At 40.4% G+C, this 19,613-nt stretch overlaps 1 protein-coding gene across 1 annotated transcript; it reads left to right on the forward strand.

Annotated features, from left to right (window-relative positions):
• Positions 1–216: 216 nt before the first annotated feature.
• On the forward strand, positions 217–19,324 carry LOC124284094. The gene is given in 7 exon segments (XM_046720154.1): positions 217–802; positions 3,904–4,704; positions 9,289–9,403; positions 10,004–10,101; positions 11,693–11,807; positions 13,030–14,176; positions 14,178–19,324. Coding segments are annotated over 7 exon segments (4,944 nt in total). The 5' UTR covers positions 217–554; the 3' UTR covers positions 16,598–19,324.
• Positions 19,325–19,613: the final 289 nt, after the last annotated feature.

Consider the following 19,613-nt stretch of genomic DNA (forward strand, 5'->3'; position numbering starts at 1 on the left):
CAGTAGGGCTGATAAAGACCTTATCACACATATTTAAACCCCTTTGCCAATAGGTTACACAACATGTACAAGGATGGTTCAAGTAGTGACATCTCGTATCAGCAAAGTTATCAGACAACGTATCACAATAATTATGACGATTTGGTGACAGTCAATAACTTTAAATAGCTCAATATCGGAAGTGACAACCACCCATGTTAATCGTAAAAAATGTTTATTATTTATTTGTTGCCTTTTACATTCACATCACATGACACCACAGCGCAATGTCAACAAGACACCACTTATGTCAACGGGCCAATTTCGTCAAAATCACAGCACAGGTATTCGATGACAGTCACAAGTTTTGATGTCACGAAGGGATGCAAGTGTCACTTCCTTACACACACCGCCGAGTGCGCGAGTGTCATCTAATTGACACATGTCAGTCAAAATGACAAGGATTAGTGAAGTTACTCATTCGTGACGCTCCCGACACAAGAGGGGTACAGGCGCATGCCCACAGCGCCCGTTATCCCGAACTGGGTCAGTCAGCCCAAACATTGCCAACAAAAATGGCTGCCATGGAGGATGGCAAACCGTCTGAACAAACCCAGTTTCCGCGAGTTGGCAGGCCAAGAAAACCTCTCCACGAAAAAAGAAGAAAACAACAAGAAGCAACAAAATGGCGGGATGCTCGGAGGGTTTACCTCGGCAATTCTTACGACCGTTGGAAGAAATTGAAGAGCCGAATCGGATTGAAAGATTGCAGCCTCGCGTGGCATTTAATGGAGGCTCACGATTCGCATTGTGTCGAATGTGGGTAAGTGATGAAATGACTCCGACACGAGCCTATAAACAGTAGATATTTTGCCCACGTAAATGTAGACGAATTCCGTCGTGCATCACTAGTAAATTTACTTGTCGTGGATTTGTTTTGAAAATAGCACATTATACAGTCACGTTTGGCACGCAATCTCTAGGGTCAAGATGGCAGCTCGGGTCACGGAGCCTGAACGGTTTTGAAAATGTAGTTTTGCGAGCGACATATGTGTTCATTGTGTATGATATACCATCCCAGGATCTAAGTTATATTTCGATATTAGTTCACCGCTTATTTTCACACTCAGCGTTTGTTGATAGCGAGTTTGAAGTGGCCGGGTTGAACAAAAGCATGCCACCTGCCACACTGCATTGTACGATAAGACTTAGTCACGTGGGGTGTCGGGGATTATGAGATGTCTGGAGTCTATTTGGGTTATAAATGTCATAACGTTATCGCACTGTCTCACTCATGTGGCGTTGGAGAAAACAATCTTATACATACTTCTTTGTCGATAACATTGTGATGAGAACTGACATGGAATGACAGTATTTACCTTCAGTAATTAAGTGAATATTTAATTTGAATTTAAAAAAAATTTAATATGCATGTTTTTGTTCATTTAAATTTTAATCAATGTTTAATAGTGAGGCTGTATTGTCTTTTGTTTTGCACAGAGTGGGTTTATTTAGGTTGTGATTTGAAAATATTAAGGCTTTAAAAATTCCATAAAAGGAGACAGTGTTGATAAACTGACGAGTTGATTTTATTGTTACTGTGACTTTTGAAATGTCCATTAGTGTCAAGAATGAAACACAACAATCTCAATATTCACAATACCAAGATGTGAAGTCATGAGAATCAATTTTACATCACAATTATCAAGCATGAACCCCCACGATGAAAGGGAAAGGCATCGATATCCTGAGAAGGTAACCTGTCATTCAACACTGTTTAGTGGCAACATGTTTCAGAATGAATATTCAGGCTATATTTTCAAGTAACTGTCAATATATTTTTTGAAAATGTCTCAGAGAAACCCCCTGCTCAACCCTACTTCAAAAGTTACTTGGCAGGGTTAATTAGCAATTGACGCAAGCAAGTTAATGACATTCAGACTCTCATTTCTCTGTTACATGTTACAATGTAGTTAAATCTGACAGTTAATTATTAGCCTGATTTATTCAGGAACATGTCCCAGTATCACACACAATTCTAATTATGTCTAGACCAGTAGGCTAAATATGGGCACACGAGGAAAGGATGGTCTACTGATAGTCACACTGTAACTATGCAGTCGTAAGTAGCAACACAATGTCAACACAATAATCATGATGAGCACAATGTATTTTCGGGGTCTTTTAACACAATATAAAATTTAAAACAAGTTGACAAGATTCTGAAATAAATCTGCATATTATTACAATAAAATGAAATTTAAGCATACTACAGTTTTTTTAAAAGAGAGGTTCACATGCATAAGAATTAAATACTAATAATGGTTTTGTTAAATCAGAATGGAGTCATTTTTGTCTTTTTAGAAATATTGTCAACAAGACTTGGTTTTCTTGCCATGTCAGCTTTAATGAGTTATTGACATTTCCAGAGTCTCTTACTGGTCAGGCCAGTGGTTGTCTGAGATGAATTCAGACAGGATAATGAGAGCCATCCAGATGAAATGATTTCAAGCATGAACAGATTATTATGTCACATGTAAAGGAAGTCTTCCTGCTTTCTAGTATAGCTTGATGTAGGGATTTCTCAAGGTTTTTAAGTGTCATGTCAATATCTCATGTTCACTGCTGTGACAGTGCTGGAATATGTTACAAGCAGGGAATTTGATTTTGTTAATATTCTTTTGTCTTCAATTCAGAGGCACTGGGAATTTATTTATTTATTTATTTGAGAATTTTTACTGTCATTCACTACCGGTGTGGGTCTGAATCCCAGCAATGGCTTCCATTAGGGGTCTGTGTTTTTAACTATATCATGTCTGTTTATGTGTCAATGTACATCGAGACACGCCTGCGTGGTTTAGTGGTTAGAGCGTCCGCCCGGAGAGCGGAAGGTCACGGGTTCGATCCCCGACAGCCTCATACCAAAAGACGTTAAAATATGGTACTTGTTGGTCCCTGCCTGGTGCTTGGCATTAATGGGTACAACAAGGACTGGTCGGCTCGGAGTCAGTATAATGTGTCTGAGTGGGGTATTCATGCTTCACTGCGGCATGGTATCTCAGTGGGCTAGCACTATAAAACCAGCTTAAGTCTGGGCTAGTACAAGCAGCCGCCCATACACACGCATGCTCGTCGTCATATGAGCGAAATATTCTCAAGCACGATGTTAAACCCAATTTCACCTCACCTCAATGTACATCAATGTCATGGGTTGTGTCTTCAGTAACCCATGCTTGTCGTAGGAGGCGACTAACAGGATCGGGTGGTCAGGCTCGCTGACTTGGTTGACACATGTCACCTGTTCCCAATTGTGCAGATCGATGCTCATGCTGTTGATCACTGGATTGTCTGGTCCATTTTGCAGATTAGAATAAAAAATGGCCCATTAAAATTTTGAAGTTTACTATTGATACAAGGGCAGTGGCCCATTCTAAAATCAGAAAATGGCTAGTAATCCTGAAAATGACCCATTGTCAAAGTTCTCTATCCCAATCCCTGCATGCTGTTGATCACTGGATTGTCTGGTCCAGACTCGAATATTTACAGACCACCGCCATATATCTGGAATATTGCTGAGTGCGGCGTAAAACTAAACTCACTCACTCACTATTGGAGTCTTGTCATTATCTATTAGAGTTGCTTGAAAGATTATGTGATATCTCTTATAACATTTTTGGGAAGTGACTGTTGGCTTTTTTTAACCCTGGATAGCAGTCAAGGGTGCTGTTGTCCAAAACAACCTTAGCTCTACGCCAGTCGTAAGTCTGTGTTAAGGTATGGGAGTTACGTTCACCTTAGAGCTAAGATTGCTTTGCACACTGACACCCAGTTCCCCACAGGTTTGACTCAGTGAGGTCCTACTAAATCTGATTTTGTTGAATGTGGTGGCCTTTATATTGAACCTTTTTCATGATGATTTTTCAGAAGAGGCACCAGTCTTGGCGATGATGATGATGGCACTCCTCACAATTTCTTTCCTCAAATTATCAAGTCTATTCGACGAATTTGTATGCAGTACCTCAGCTTTCAACACACTGTAGAAGTCGTTGGACTTGTTTGTTTGGAGATAGACAAGGGCACGAAAGAGAACTTCAGCATCAAAGAGGTTGTCAATCGCCCGATAGGTCTCCGAGTAGAAGCATTGGCTTCTCAACAAAAATCATCAGAAAATGACTATAGCATTGAACTTGCCAATGATGAAGATGAAGACGATGATGATGATGATGAAATTTGTGATGAAGATGATGATGATGAGATGTCAGATGCATCCAATATGGGAAGTGATGACGGAAGCGAACACAAACCGTTGGATCATTACCGGTCAGGTGTGGGTGATTATTCAAAAGGAGACGATGCTGCTTTTTCAAGACCGAGCGAAAATGATGTGACAAATGACTCCGATTCTATCTGTGATAAAAGCTCTAGTCGTGATGTGCCATCAAAGGATGGGATCCCCGAATCAAGGGGAGGTAACTCTAGTCTCAACTTCCTGTCACTGACTTCTATGCAAGAACGAGCTTGGACGCTAAGTCCTAGCATGCTGTCTGCAAGTGCTAAAATGGACATATCAAGATTTGTGAATGACAATGACAGTGAAAGGAGCAGCAACAGTGTGAGTGTCAGTCCTTTCACCGTGGCGGAAGTCAAGGCAGAGGAAGAGGACAGACTAGAGGAAGAAGAGTCTGCAGCGGAAACTATTCACGACACAGATGACAAGGCAGAGAGGTGAGTGAGTGGACTGGTCAAGCCATTGACTTGTCATGAACATTTCAACGTGATACCACCAAACTGGATGTTTGGTTCTCATTAATTATGTGTTGACAAATATACTGATTCCATTTATTAGCTCGTCTGGCTGAAAGTGCAGTGAGCTCATGTCATGGGCTGTTGGCAACGTTCGGGTCTGTCAAATATAGAAACGAGTTCTGTCCGTCCGTCACACTTTGTCCGAAGCATATCTCCTAAACTATTCGTGATAGTTTAACCAAACTTGGTACACATGTCAACCATGATCCCTAGATGTGCCTTTTGGGGATTAGACACAGAATTTTTGCTGTTTCCATGGAAACATGACTTAGATATGCAAACAAACATTTTTTTAATATATTTTTAAAAAATTTTTATTTTCCATATTTCATGGTACAGGCGGACATGTATAGATAAGTTTCATAATAATCATGATAATACAATGGTATATGTATACGTTTATAGAAATGTACAACTGACTGACTGTACAGTTGGCAGGATTATTTCCAAGTAATAAATGTAAAGTTGACCAATATTGAAAAAACAATTGTTCAGTTCCCGTTGATAGGTAAACACAATTTGACATATCAAAGTGACGGACAATTTCATTTGTTAAATATTCTAATTTTGGTCTGAAACCATTTATGCTGCATCTGTAGATATAGTGTTTGACTACTGAAATGATTTCATTAAGAAGATTATTGTTCTTTCCTTTCATTCCCAATATAACGATTTTATTTGTAAATTCCAGTTGTAACTGTACTCAGTTCAACCATGATTCTATTTCTTTCCATAATTTAAAAACAGTTGAAGACAATTAGTGACAGCAGCAATACATAGCAGTCTCCCAAACCCCAGAGAATAATTGATTTATAGATAAATAATTAATAGAATAAATATGAATAAATGAGTGATTGAGTTTAGTTTTACGCTGCACTCAGCAATATTCCAGCTATATGTCGGCGGAATGAATGAATGAATGAAATCAATCTCAAGTCTGGAATGAGTTTTTTTTTTAGATACTTATTTTTTGATAAGGGTGGTTGGGCAGCCTAATGGTTAAAACATCTGCCCAGCACTCTGTAGACATGGGTTTGATTCCCCACATGGGTACAATGTGTGAAGCCCATTTTGGTCTCCCTCGCTGTGATATTGCTGGAATATTGGTAAAAGCGGTGTAAAACCATACTCACTCCCTATTTTTTAATAAGATAACTTTTATTTAGTAAGGGTGTAACGATGCATCGAACTATCGATTGATCGCAATTGTGAGCACCCCCGATAGTACTTTATCGATAGGTGTATGAAATGACGATGCAATGCATCGATAGTTGCATCAACTATTGATACTATCGCTTTAATTTGTTTTATAAAGAACGGTAACTTGAAAACATGTTCTGTCCTACAGTCCTACCCCGATTGGGATTAATCTCTATTTGCTGTAAGCGCCAGCGTTTTGCTGTGATATAAGGGGATGTAGAGTTATCCCCCTTACCAAAATGACAGCTCAAGCTGACAGCGGGGATTTTGCGAAATTTGAAATCGTAAACAATACGTCAGCTAAGTCAGCTGTATGGGAACACTTTGGGTTTGTAAAAACAGATAAAGTGGACAAGAAGTGAGTTGCATGTCGGAAGTGTAAGCTGATATTGAAGTTACATTGTGGAAATACAACCAATTTGACTGATGATGTGCAGCGGAGGCAGGTCTTGTCTCTTGATGCGCTTGCCCCAACCAAGGGTAGGCCTATGAGACAAACAACCCTGATAGTGCTAAATGACAACACTACTCTACTATCGTCGTCAAAATGAGCAAGAGACATTTCGGCAGCCATTCTTGAATTTATTGTGACAGATTTGCAGCCATTCAGTGTTGTCCAAAATGATGGATTTAGGAACATGTTGAGAGTTTTGGAACCACATTGCACAATCCCCTCGCGACAGTATTTCTCAGATTCTGCCTTGCCCATGTTGTATGAGACTGTTAAAACTGAGGTCAGGAACGACCTTGCCTGTTCTGAGTGTTTCACTCACAACTGATGGATGGACTAGCAGACTGTTAAATCTGCACACATGGACAGACTCTTGTTTCTAAAGAAGAATTGGAAAGTTGAAAACCAAGATAAAGAATGAACTACTAGCTGCCTTTATCACACTATTTGAGTAAAATCAAAGTTAATGTGAAATATTGCCATTTGCCAATTATGTTAAAGGTCACATGCAACGTAAAACACAACTTTGCAGATTCTGATACCTTTCGGTATGGACTTACCGAAACAAATCGTCAAAAATGCAAATTCAACTTATAAAGTTGAAAAATAACGCGATGAAAAAAACCGCGCGAAATCGGAGTTCAAACGTTTGACTAATTTTCCCCAGACTTTTCTGGGGAAAACTGGTTTCAACAGCTGGGCTGCGCTTATAGCATGTGCGCAGTGAAATAGGTTCGCGCAGCTTGGAAGCGGTTGTCCGGTGAATGCTCGGTGAAGGCTTTGGTGTGAGCTATTTTTCTAATGTTTTGTTGATATCTCACGAAGTGAGCTTTTATATGTTATGACAGTAAATAAACTGTTTATATAATTTCATTTGTCTATTTCACCACCGTTCTTCTTACGAGTCACTTTCTCAGTTCGATGCCAAAAGCAATGCCATTATTTAGCGTTGACAGAATTTCCAACTGTGATATAGATATGTCGTTGTCACAGACTAAACTCAATGTCTTGTTTTATTGACACCTGTGTGTCTGCCTGCCTGTCTGCTAATGACAATATTCAATACACAGCTGCTATCACTGACCACATGCAATTTGAACTTAACACCAATCAGGCTATACACCATAAACAAAATGCATTGATTTATGGCCCGAGTTAGGTCTCTGTCACATTATGTAATTACACAGACAGGCAGGTGTGATACTTGAACACATGACATGTTATGATGTCTGTTGATTGCAAAATGTTATACACAAAAATGAGCATGTATTTACAAAACCCAACATCTATATATATACACACACAATGAGCCGTGAAGGCGGCATCTGCAAATGAACCAGCCGTTACACTTGAGTGCACACCCACCCGCTCTGACTGGGTTCGGTATCCCGGCTGCTTCGTTTCTTGGGAAGTAAACCGAAGTACACAATATTGCACATTTGATTTGCGATTGTACGCTTATAATTTTGTTTATATGTTTTTTCATAACCAGCAATGTATATTATATGTCATGAATAAGTGATAATTGTGTTTTAATTATGTTTGATTTTTGGTTGCATGTGACCTTTAACCTATCTTTCAACTTGAGTCACCAAGTTATCTGCTGACAGGTTTATTTGTGAGATTTCTTGATACTTTCATAGTGACAAAAGATTATTGTCTTCTTTAAATCTGTTGAGTCTGTTGACTGATAAGTGCATTGGATATATTTTTTCATCTTCATGTTGTTAAAACTAAAACGTACCTGTGAACTGTTTAATTTTCAACCTTTACACACAGTGTTTTCTATTGAAACTAAACGTGACCATTTGTCAGAAATGTGACAGAGCCACAGAGCCAGTATTTATTCTTTATTTTGTATGTTATTTTACATACAAAGTTGTGGGGATCAAAGAGGCTGCAAACCACAGTTTTGTAATAAATAGTATTAAATCCTGTGCGAATGTGTTGGCTTCTTGTGGAATGTTTTAATACTAAGTCATTTTCATGAAGAAGTCATCATGACAACTTGACCAATACTGACCTGAAAGTTATAAGGAATAAACAACTGAACACATTTTTTATGGTTTAAGTAGTTTAATGTAAACAAAGTTGGTAGAACATGGCAATTTATCAGAAATTTGAATTTTGTCTGAACTATCGCAATAGATATCGCATATAGTAGCTTGCAATAGACTGTCGACATCGCAATAGTAGCTTGTGATAGGCTATCGATATCGCAATAGTTCCTTGGACCTCAATAGTCACCCCTAATATTTAGTGTCAGCGGCAATAAGTAGCACTCTCCCAAACAATGAATGAATGAGTGAGTGAGTGCGTGAATATGCTCCATTTGAAGTTTTATTAGATATACACTTTTCAATAAGATAAGTTATGTATGGGACAAAATGTGAGTCAACTTGAATAATGAAATTGCACCTATGAATATTCACTGTCAGAACAAGGCTTCAGATCACTGTCTGGTACTTTTATGTCACCAGCCTTATAGAAACTGTCCAGTCCCCAAACATTTATAAATTATCAAGCCAGAAATTTTGTACAAGGGTGATAACTCTAAATTAGACTTGCTGAAGCTGAAAACAATTGACATTTGACTACCTCTTCAATCTCACGGACAATCACTACAAATAGAATTACGTCAATTACTCACTGCCTCATTAACTTTTAGGGGAAGCACCCTACAATCTCTTCCCCAAAATAAAGATGGATGGAAGAAGAAAAGGCAGCCTTTTTTAGCTCAGATCATGAAACATTCTTGACAGCACAGTTTCAATTTGTTTAAAAACAGATAAAATCACCATTATCAAACCCGGACCTTGTTATGGAGTCATGTTTTGATGTCAAATTTCCAGGGTCACACCAACTGTGTTCTCCATTGCTGTGGCTGAGACCCTTCCTTCCGAGGCAGACCATCAGACCAGTCCCATCGACCTTGTGGTGAAGCAGGAGCCGGCAGACCATCCACAGGTAAGACACTTACTTCATCACTACTTCTATAGAATCTAATAGCATTCATCCTGAAAAGACCTTACAAGTCGGTTGGCCATACTGTATTTATGTCCTGTGTTTGGCTCTGCATTTTTAACTGAGGAAAAGGGCACTGTAGTAAAATGTTTACAAAGCAGCCAACAGGTTGGTAAGGGCATCGTGATGCATGTAGAGTATTCCTTGTCCAGGCTAGGTTCTGCTTCCTGTCGGTTTGCACCCTAGCCACCCCTGCATGACTGTGATCTGTCTGTCGCCATACCTGTGTTGGTGGTGTGACATGTATCACTTTTGGCTTTCCCTCTTTCTGACTGACATGCTGTGATATAATGAAACTTATCCACTCATCAACCCACTTATCCACTCATCGACATGCTGTGTTATAATGAAAAAATCCTACCCACTCCTGTACACATTACTCGTACACCCAATCATCCACTCATCAACCCACTTATCCACTCATCAACCCACTTATCCGCTCATCAACCCACTTATCCACTCATCAACTCCACTTATCCGCTCATCAACCCACTTATCCACTCATCAACCCACTCACTTACTTACCAGTGTTTTGTGTTTCAGCCCAACCCTCCCAACCTTGTACATCCTTGTTTGGACAATCGATCCCCAGCCACCACCCCTGATAACAGTGGCAAGAAGAGGAAGATTGCTGAGGACAGGTAGACTATCTCAGCCATTAAACTTGTGGCATGATTATGTGATGTACTGATTGATGTTGAGGTCACTCTACAATTTCCTAAAATTACCCAGCCCCGAGAGGCAGTGGGGTAGCCTAGTGGTTAAAGCGTTCGCTCGTCACGCTGAAGATCCGAGGTTCAATTTTCTACATGGGTACAATGTGTGAAGCCCATTTCTGGTGTCCCCTGCCGTGATATTGCTGGAATATTGCTAAAACGCCTTAAAACTAAACTAAACTCACTCAGTCACTTACTACCCTGCCCCGATATTGCTTGAATATTGCTAAAACCATACTCACTCACTCACTCCTCAAATTTTGTTATAGCCTGTTTTCTGTCCATTTGGCAATAATATATGTGTTCCCTGGTGGAACAGGATACATTCAACATTTCCGCTAACACCTGGTACTCTCATTTTTTTGAGATTCAGAAACACATGCTTATGATAGAATCGGAATCATACAGAGAGCTCTTATTTCTTATAAGCTTATTGTTGCTCTTATTCAGCAATAGAAACCACAAGTTTTGTGAAGGTGAAACTATGCCTAGTTCATCTCAACAATACTGGTGTGATCTAGTATAGTCAAGAATATACAGGAAATATAGTTTTTTTTTGTTTTGAATGTTTATCATCAATATATGAGAGGTAAATCGTGAATCAAGCTGTCAAAATCATATCTGACCGTACTCACTACTTAAATTCGGAATACAACCTCCTCCCTTCAGGCCGCCGCTACAAAGTTCCAATTGTGAAAACTAAGAGAGCCCATACATCCTTTATTCCAAGTACCATATCTCTCTTAAACAAATGTGAAGATACCTAAATCAAAGAATTTATGTAAATATGTTTGGTATCTCTCTAATGTATCAGTAGCTCTGCTGATGTAACACAAATTCCTGAAAAGGCATTAAAGTATTCTATTCTATTCTATTCTATTCTATTCTATTCTATTCTATTCTATTCTATTCTATTCTATTCTATTCTATTCTATTCTATTCTATTCTATTCTATTCTATTCTGTTCTATTGAGTTGTGACGATACAGAAATTTCACGATACGATACGTATCGCGATATCTTGAAACGATACGATTCGATTCGATGCATATCACGATATGCTTTCTTTAGTTATTTTCTTAAAAAACATATATGCTAATAGCAAGAAATTTTGACTTCACCGTCAATATCTAATTAAATTAACAATTTTAAGGTCAACGATACATATCATGATACGAAAAAACGTATCGATATATTTATCGTCAGATAAAGCATCATGATTGATACTACGATATATCGTCACAGCTCTACTATTCTATTCTATTCTATTCTATTCTCACCACTTGCATGCTGTAACAACTGACTAATGAGTTGGTTTGGTGGTTACAATTTGTCTGAATGTCAGTTCATGCTTTGTTCATTCTTTCAACCCATGGTCCATAAACCCGCAAAATGAAATCCTGTACATTCCTGTTATGTTAAAGCCATGTAAAACTGTACTCGCTCTATTTTACTGAGACCCAGTTGTGCACGGTGTTAGGCTTGGCCTCTGGTTATCCAGTTATGTCGTGTTGCAGATTCCCCCAGATTCTCTCCTCCAGTGCATTGGCCAAGACCCTCACCTCCCAGACAGACCATCAGACCAGTCCCATCGACCTTGTGGTCAAGCAGGAGCCGGCAGACCATCCACAGGTGTGATTCTCTACATCTGTCCTCATTGAAAGTAGCTTTGTTTGTCCAATGGTACTAAGTGGACAGACTGGCTAGTACAAAGTCAAGTCTGGGGCTCTGGGCCCTGTTGCTCAAGTGCTCTGAGGGCTACAATGATCGTAACTCTCATATTGCAAACAAACCTTCAAATGGTTGTAGTGCTAACATTCCTTTATGCATGTGTGCTTTGGTTCAGGAGTGGGGTGCTATGGGGTAGCCTAGTGGTGAAGGTGTTCGCTTGTCTCGCCGAAGACTCGGGTTCGATTCCCCACATGGGCACAATTTGTGAAGCCCATTTCTTGTGTCCCCCTCCGTGATATTGCTGGAATATTGCTAAAAGCGATGAAAAACTAAACTCACTCACTCACTGGTTCAGGAGGATTTGGCCTCTATTGCTCTCTATAAGGGGAGATAATCCTTGGTCAGTAGGACGATGTGGATACATGTTATGTCACAAACTGATAATAAGTTTGCACATTCTGGGTTAATTCCATACTTCCCATCAGACATGTGGCCCAATCAATTTGGTGTGCCAATCAATTTGATGTGCAGAGTTGTGTCCGTTGAGCATCCCTTTGTGGGTTTGAATCTTACTTTTGCCCCAATTGTGTTTCTAGAGATGTCAGCTCCATTCCCAAGCTGTTGGTTTCACCAAAGTTGTAAACATCTGATGCCTGAACCATTGCAGACCGCCTCCGTGGTGTAGTGGTTAGAGCGTCCGCCTGGAGAGCGGAAGGTCGCAGGTTCGATCCCCGACCGCGTCAAACCAAAAGACGTTTATATATGGTACTTGTTGGTCCCTGCCTGGCACTCGGCATTAATGGGTACAACAAGGACTGGTCGGCTCGGAGTCAGTATAATGTGTCTGAGTGGGGTATTCATGCTTCACTGCGGCATGGTATCTCAGTGGGCTAGCACTATAAAACCAGCTTCAGTCTGGGCTAGTACAAGCAGCCACACATACACATACACACGCATGCACGTCGTCATATGAGCGAAATATTCTCAAGCATGACGTAAAACCCAATTTCACCTCACCTCACCTGAACCATTGCAGACTTGGTCCTCTCGTGCAACCCTCCTGCTATATGATGTATTAAACTTATTCCACTCATGCTGTTCTGATAGAGCTGTAATATTGCTGACTCTGATGTAACCAACCAATGAACACTACTCCCCAATTAATTGAAACTTTATGTTTCAGCCCAACCCTCCGGACCATGTGCATCCTCGTCTGGACAATCGGTCACCGGCAAATACTCCTGATAACAGCCTGAGTGGCAAGAAGAGGAAGTTTGCCTCCATGGAACCAGTGCTTAACAGCCACAAGAAGGAAGTGTTTCACAAGGAGGAGTACGAGGTCCTGGAGATGACGCCCTTCACAGACTATGCTGAGTTCTTGCGCCATTGCCCATCGGTGCTACAGCGGACATTCTATCGATGGAAAAGACGGATCAAGGACGAGTACATCTTCCTAGAGCAGCATCCAGACATGACATATCAAGAATATATCCAGTATATCCCCCATGCCAAAGAAAATGTGTTTATATTCTGGAAATCATTGATGCAGAAGGGTTACCTTTTTGGAACCGGCTCTACCAATCACATGACATCGATATCCCTGAAGACTGACCTGGACAGTAGGAAGTCCAGCCCTGTGCCAAACCAACAACAGTGGGATGATGAAAACAATGGACACAAAGTCCTCAAATTTATGCAGAAAAATATCACTGCAGAATATTCAGAAGTTGCCAAACATTTTCCCAATTTCCCAAAGCATGTGTTTAAGATCTGGAAACAACAGAACCTTCAAGCATGGAAGTTCCTGGAACAGAATTTTTCCATTGACTATGCACTGTTTTCAAGGTGTTTTCCCACAGTGGCGGAAGAAGTGTTCAATATTTGGAGGGAGAATGTGCTGAGGGAAAATAGGAACAAAATCCTGAACCTCCAGCGAGAGGCTGTGTCCACTGCTGAGCACATTCAGGAAGCCCAGAAGGTTTTGTGGACATCAATGATGTCACAGAGACTTGCCCAGGAGCAGAGTAGGTTCTCAACCAATCCTGGTACGTGGCCAGGAATGAGTGGAAGCTGGTTGGGAGACTACCCTGGTTTTTGGGGAACCGCCCTGAATCTCTCTGGCTTAGCACGTATGGATTCTAGTCAGGTTTCTCAGCTACCAATGTCCGATACACGTCATTCTGAAAGCTCTAAAAATGGTAGCACAAGTGACAATTCTTCTGAAAAGAATTTAACATCTGTCCCGAACAAAATGAGTCATTCTGATTTGGATGAAACTGATATTGGATTTCTTTCAAAGAACCATCAGTTGAAGAAAAAGAACAGGATCTCTTAGTGCCCATGGACAAGAATCTCCAAGATCACTGCAGTCTGATTCAGTAGATCATGCTACCACTGAAAAATTAACTGTGGACAGTGATAGAGATGACTACGATGATGAACCTCGAGACGAGAATCTGAACATTGATAGAGAAGAGAAGAGCTCCCGAAAAATTAATGAACATGAATTTCTATACCTGCAGCTGCACCCAAACATAGACTTTGCAGGGTTTACATATCAGTTTCCCAACACATCCGTGAGGACATTTTATCGGTGGAGGAGAGAGATACAAGACCAGATCAATGTCCTCCGTGCCGATCCCAACATATCTTTTGTGGACTTTCACAAAACATACCCAAAGGTGTCGGAAAAAGTTGTATCCAAATGGAGGGAGGTTGTGCTATCTGAAAAAGAACTGATGAATGGCTGTGAGGATGACTCTGTGAATCTCAGTTCTCAAATTGAGAAATTTTCAAAGGATGATAATCATGTTCAAACGCCTCTTAATCAAATAAAGAAAGTGAAGCTGTCGTCCAGTGATGAACAGTGTACCACCCAAAGCAATAATAGTCCAACTAGCTGTGATAATTTTACTAGTACCTTCAGCAACTCCAGAGTCAGTGGAAAAGCACTGATGAAAGCTAGTCGTCAAGAATACTGCTTCCTTCAAAGGAACCCGGATATTGATCTTCAAGGTTTCTTGAGATTGTTCCCAGACACACCGACAGGAACATTCTATCGCTGGAGGAGAGAAATCAAGTCAATCATCGAATTCATCTCTGCACATCCTGATGCATCGTATCAAGACATTGTGTCAGAGCTCCCCGAAGTGTCCCAAGAAATGTTTCATGAGTGGAAGGAAAGATTAAAGACTTCCCAAGAAGGTTCTGGCAATCAGGATCAGAATCCTATTCGTAGTCTTCAAGCACTGGTGAATGATGGGGAGACATATGCCACCAAACAGGGTTATCATAGAGAACCTGGGTTCTTGTATCTCCTGGAGAATCCATTGATCAGTATAGTGGAGTTCAGTAAACTCTTTCCCGCTGTTCCAGCAGGGATGTTCAGCAGGTGGAAGAAGCTGGTCAGAGATTGGTTCAGTTTGCTGAAAGTTAGTACGGACATTGATTACAAGACATTTTCGTTTTACTGCAGAGAGGTGCCTGAAACTGTCTTCACAAAATGGAAAACACTTATTCAGAAGAAGGAAGAGACAACAGATGAACAGTGTAAAGCAGACAGCAATAACGGGAACTCGCCCGAAGACTGGGTTCTCACCAAGACAAGGAAGGTCAATCAGACTGAATATCTTTTCTTTCTGATGAATCCTTACATGGATTACAACGAGTTTGCAATAACGTTCCCTCTCATCTCGCTTCGGACTTTCTATCGGTGGAGAAGAGAAATTCGTGAGAGTCTGGAGTACCTTGAGCAGCACCCAGATGTAAGCTACAAAGCCTTCTGCCAGGTGTTCACTGTAGTCCCTGAGGAAGTGTTCAACAGGTGGAAAGAGCTCTCTGCTGAACAAAACAGGAAGGTGGAAATGAGTTCAGAATCTCTCAAAAGGCAACTGCAATATCATGATCATGAGAATACTTTAAATCAAATCGAGGTAGCTGCTTCCTCTCCTGACTCTGCCAATGAAGCAAGTGATGGACAGTCTTTGCAGATGTATAGTGATCCAGGTGTTCCATCAAATAAAGCATTAGACATTCCTGACCATGCCATGTTTTCAACAGACAGTCCTGATCCGCCTGGGATTGTGAGCTCCTTGAGCTCTTCAGAGTCTCTTAGTGCAGCTGTGGAGAGCATCTGCCGATCAGCAGGTCTTCCTCCATTAGATCAATCTGTGGATGAGATCAGTGAGCAGCGTGCTTCTTCTCCAGCAACAACTCATGCAGGATCATCTGGTCTTGGAGGAGTGGCTTTCCCCGGAATGTCTTCAGCCCAGTCTAGTGCTTCACCAACAGCTCCTGACACTGCCCCAAGTCAATATCTGGCAATAAAACAAGAGGAATCTTTCAATGAAACCAACAGTCACACAAAGCTGGACTCTTTCCCCTCAACAGTACCTCAACCCTCAAGCTCCAATTTAGGAGGGATAACATTTCCGGGAATGTCTTCCGTGCCAACCAGCATTCCTCCATCTTATCTCGACTCAGGAGCTTTGTCATCCCAGATGGTAAAGGAGGAGTCTTTCTTCTCACCCCGGGCGAGGAAGCAGAGTCGAGAGGAGTACCTATTCCTCCAGCAGAACCCTAACATGGACTTTCTTGAGTTCTGTAGCCATTACCCTACCATCTCCTTGAGGACCTTCTACAGATGGAAGAGAGAGTTCCGCCAATCCAATGAGTACATGATGGGTTTGCATGGTAGTCTGCAGAATGTCAGTAACAGCCCAGGAGCTGTTTGGGGTGGTGGGGTAGCCTAGTGGTTAGAGTGTTCATTAGACCTGCCAAAGATATAGGTTTGAATCCCATGTGGGTACAGTCTGATGGTTTGAATCCCATGTGGGTACAGTCTGATGGTTTGAATCCCATGTGGGTACAGTCTGATGGTTTGAATCCCATGTGGGTACAGTCTGAAGCTTCTGGGGTGATGCTGCTTGAATATTGCTACAGCTGTGTCAGACCACACACACTCACTCAAGGTGCTGTGGAGGTTGCAGTAAAGTATGGCACATGGAGACAATGGAGAACATCTTTTGAAATTGAATTGCTGTAAAAGCTTGTTTCTTCTTGACCGTTCATTCCATCAAAATTCAGCCAGTTACTGGTTCCCATATAAAGTAGGCATGAGCACTATAATGTGAAAACTGTGCTTAGAAAAGGGCAATACCATTTTATCTGCATGGGGGCTTGAGATTTTTGTCAAAACTATATTTGGTTTACCTGCATTTTGTTTCAATTTATGTTTTCATAACATGAAGTTCTTCCATATGGTAGTTTGGACAGTCAAGTAATTTTACCCACCCCTGTAGATAAAATGAGCTGGGCCTAGATTTTGAAGCTCTCCTAGTATTAAGATGGTCGTAAAAGCCATACATTAACATTAACTTACCACTATCTTAGCTCTAAAAGAGCTCCGAAAATCTTGACCCTGGTCCTTATCAAGTTTGTGTGGTTTATGAACAACCACGGTTTTATAGTTCCATGTTAGAATGATTGAATCATCAGCATCTACATGTTTTAATCTTACAAAGCTTGTCAGGTTGTATTGTTAAGGTGTGTGCAAAAGCACATACATATAGGCATGCATTATTCAATACCTAGTCTCACAAGTAACTTTGGTCTATGCACTAGTCTCAAGCTGGATTTACAACATGCCTTCCATGACCATCAGGACTTGCAAGTTTGAAATGTTTTTTATCTACTGTTCACCAATGAAACATTTATACATATTTCACATGGTTTAGACCACGAGAAGGACAGCGTACAGGGTTAGACAGGCCACAAGTTGGCTTGTTTGAGCTCACTGTATGTATGCCTGAAGTATTGGAAATAATTCAAGTGTACGATTGATACCATACTGATGACACAATATGCATTGTAATCTTTTTCGGTGTCAAAAGCCTACGGTTGAGAACCTATTTTTTGAGATGCAGGATTATGTGTAGGTTATTCAGCTTGATCATGTTGATGCCATGCATCGTCAATATTTTAATGTTCACTGAGTATGCTTGCAGCTGGTATATAATGCAGTAATGATGTGTGTATATTTTTACCATGCTCTTTGCTGTAACTCTTTAAGTTGAATAAGCCTTGCTCCATGCATAAACTTTATGTGGACCTTACCATTCACTGACATTAAAGCTGTATGAAGAACATGCATCCATGGGACTAAACCCATCTTGCACACATTGTCATGCATGAAACAAAGTTTGTTCAAAGATATTTCATCACTTTTTGGTCTCAGTACTCGCTGGATCCAAGGCTTTGCTTGATCCGTCAGAAGCAAATATTTCCTACACTGCATATCAGCTGTATTCTTTGAAGAAGGAGGACTGAAACCTGAATTATTGACGATGGATGGCATGCCAGTTTGAGATTCCTGTGGACATGTGTCAAACTCCATTTAGCTGAGGGCAACTATAGCATGGCTGATGCAATACTATTATCTCGTGGTTCTTTCATAGTCTGAAGTGTAATCTCTTTCCAGTTACTTGTGTGCCATATTGTGTACAGTCACATGTGCTATAGGAGGAGGCGGCAGTTGGCATCTTGCATGCAGTAATCTCTCTCATCAGTGTCTTGAGCAGTTTGTGTTTGTGTCTAGTGGCCATATATTTAATTCATGACACATGTGAGACTTGTAATGTTGTCTTTGTCAAGAAGTGCTAGTTATACCGAATATGTGTGGACCAAAGGTCATTCCAAGTGTAGTTTTCATTAAGTCTTTGCAAAGTTAAACGACAATCCTGAAGATATAGTTAGACTGTGTTAAAGTGTCTTGACCAATCAGAACTGTTTTAACCTGGACTTGCTGTTGTAGGTTTGTATGAGCCAAGTTGATAGATCTGAATGTGATCGTTAGGGTAGCATTTTTATTTTATGTGTTTCTCATCGCCTGATCGACCCTTCTAATTTTATTGCCCCCCCCCCCATTTTTTTTTTGCATTCCAACACCGCCGACTCAAACCTTAAATGTACTGCCTCATCATATATAATGTTTCTCTTTTAATCAGTCGCTGCCACAAGTCCAAAGAACGCGAGAAATTGTAATAAGAATTACAATAAATGAGAATCAAGAACATTATTCAGATAATATTGCCTTTTTTATTTTAATTATTTTTTCCCGACCGACCGACCCATGTTCAGAATTTGTGGCTACATGAAACACTAAAAAAATGATGCCCTTATGTCAGATTAATCTTTGCTTCAATATCTTTAAATGACTGCAACAAGTGAAGATGTCTCTAAAAGCTCTGGACATTTCAAATATGACTGAGAGCACCTGTAACACTGGGTAAAACGTCATTTATGACTCTTTTCTAATTCACTGTGTTTAAGTTTCATACTTTTATACTTACTACTGAAAGTCATCAGGTCACTTAATGACATACACTATTGTAAATTGAAAGAAAATGGTCTTTCATTTCTTTTGCCTAGTAATTATCAAGAATTGCATATATTTTCAAGGTAGATCTATGCCCAGCTGTCATTCTGAAAAGTTTAAATTTGTATAGATTTCATGTGAAAGAAGAAGAGAAATTAGCTTCATGTAAGTTTATAGGGTGCTGACAGTACTTAATGGATCAGTGATATTTATGAATAGGAAGTTGAATTGGGCTACAGGGCTGTTGGTAACATAATTAGGGAAATGATGTGAGTGTTCATTATTCTATGCCAGGATTCTAGACAAGCTTTGTATTGCACTGTGGGTCTAAAAATAAAGGAACACCGCAATGAAGTGGTGTTCCCTTATTTGTTTCCATCAATATATATTCT

Source organism: Haliotis rubra, unplaced genomic scaffold (assembly GCF_003918875.1).
Source record: "Haliotis rubra isolate DU_JTF1 unplaced genomic scaffold, ASM391887v1 Scf329, whole genome shotgun sequence".
Classification (NCBI taxonomy): domain Eukaryota; kingdom Metazoa; phylum Mollusca; class Gastropoda; order Lepetellida; family Haliotidae; genus Haliotis; species Haliotis rubra.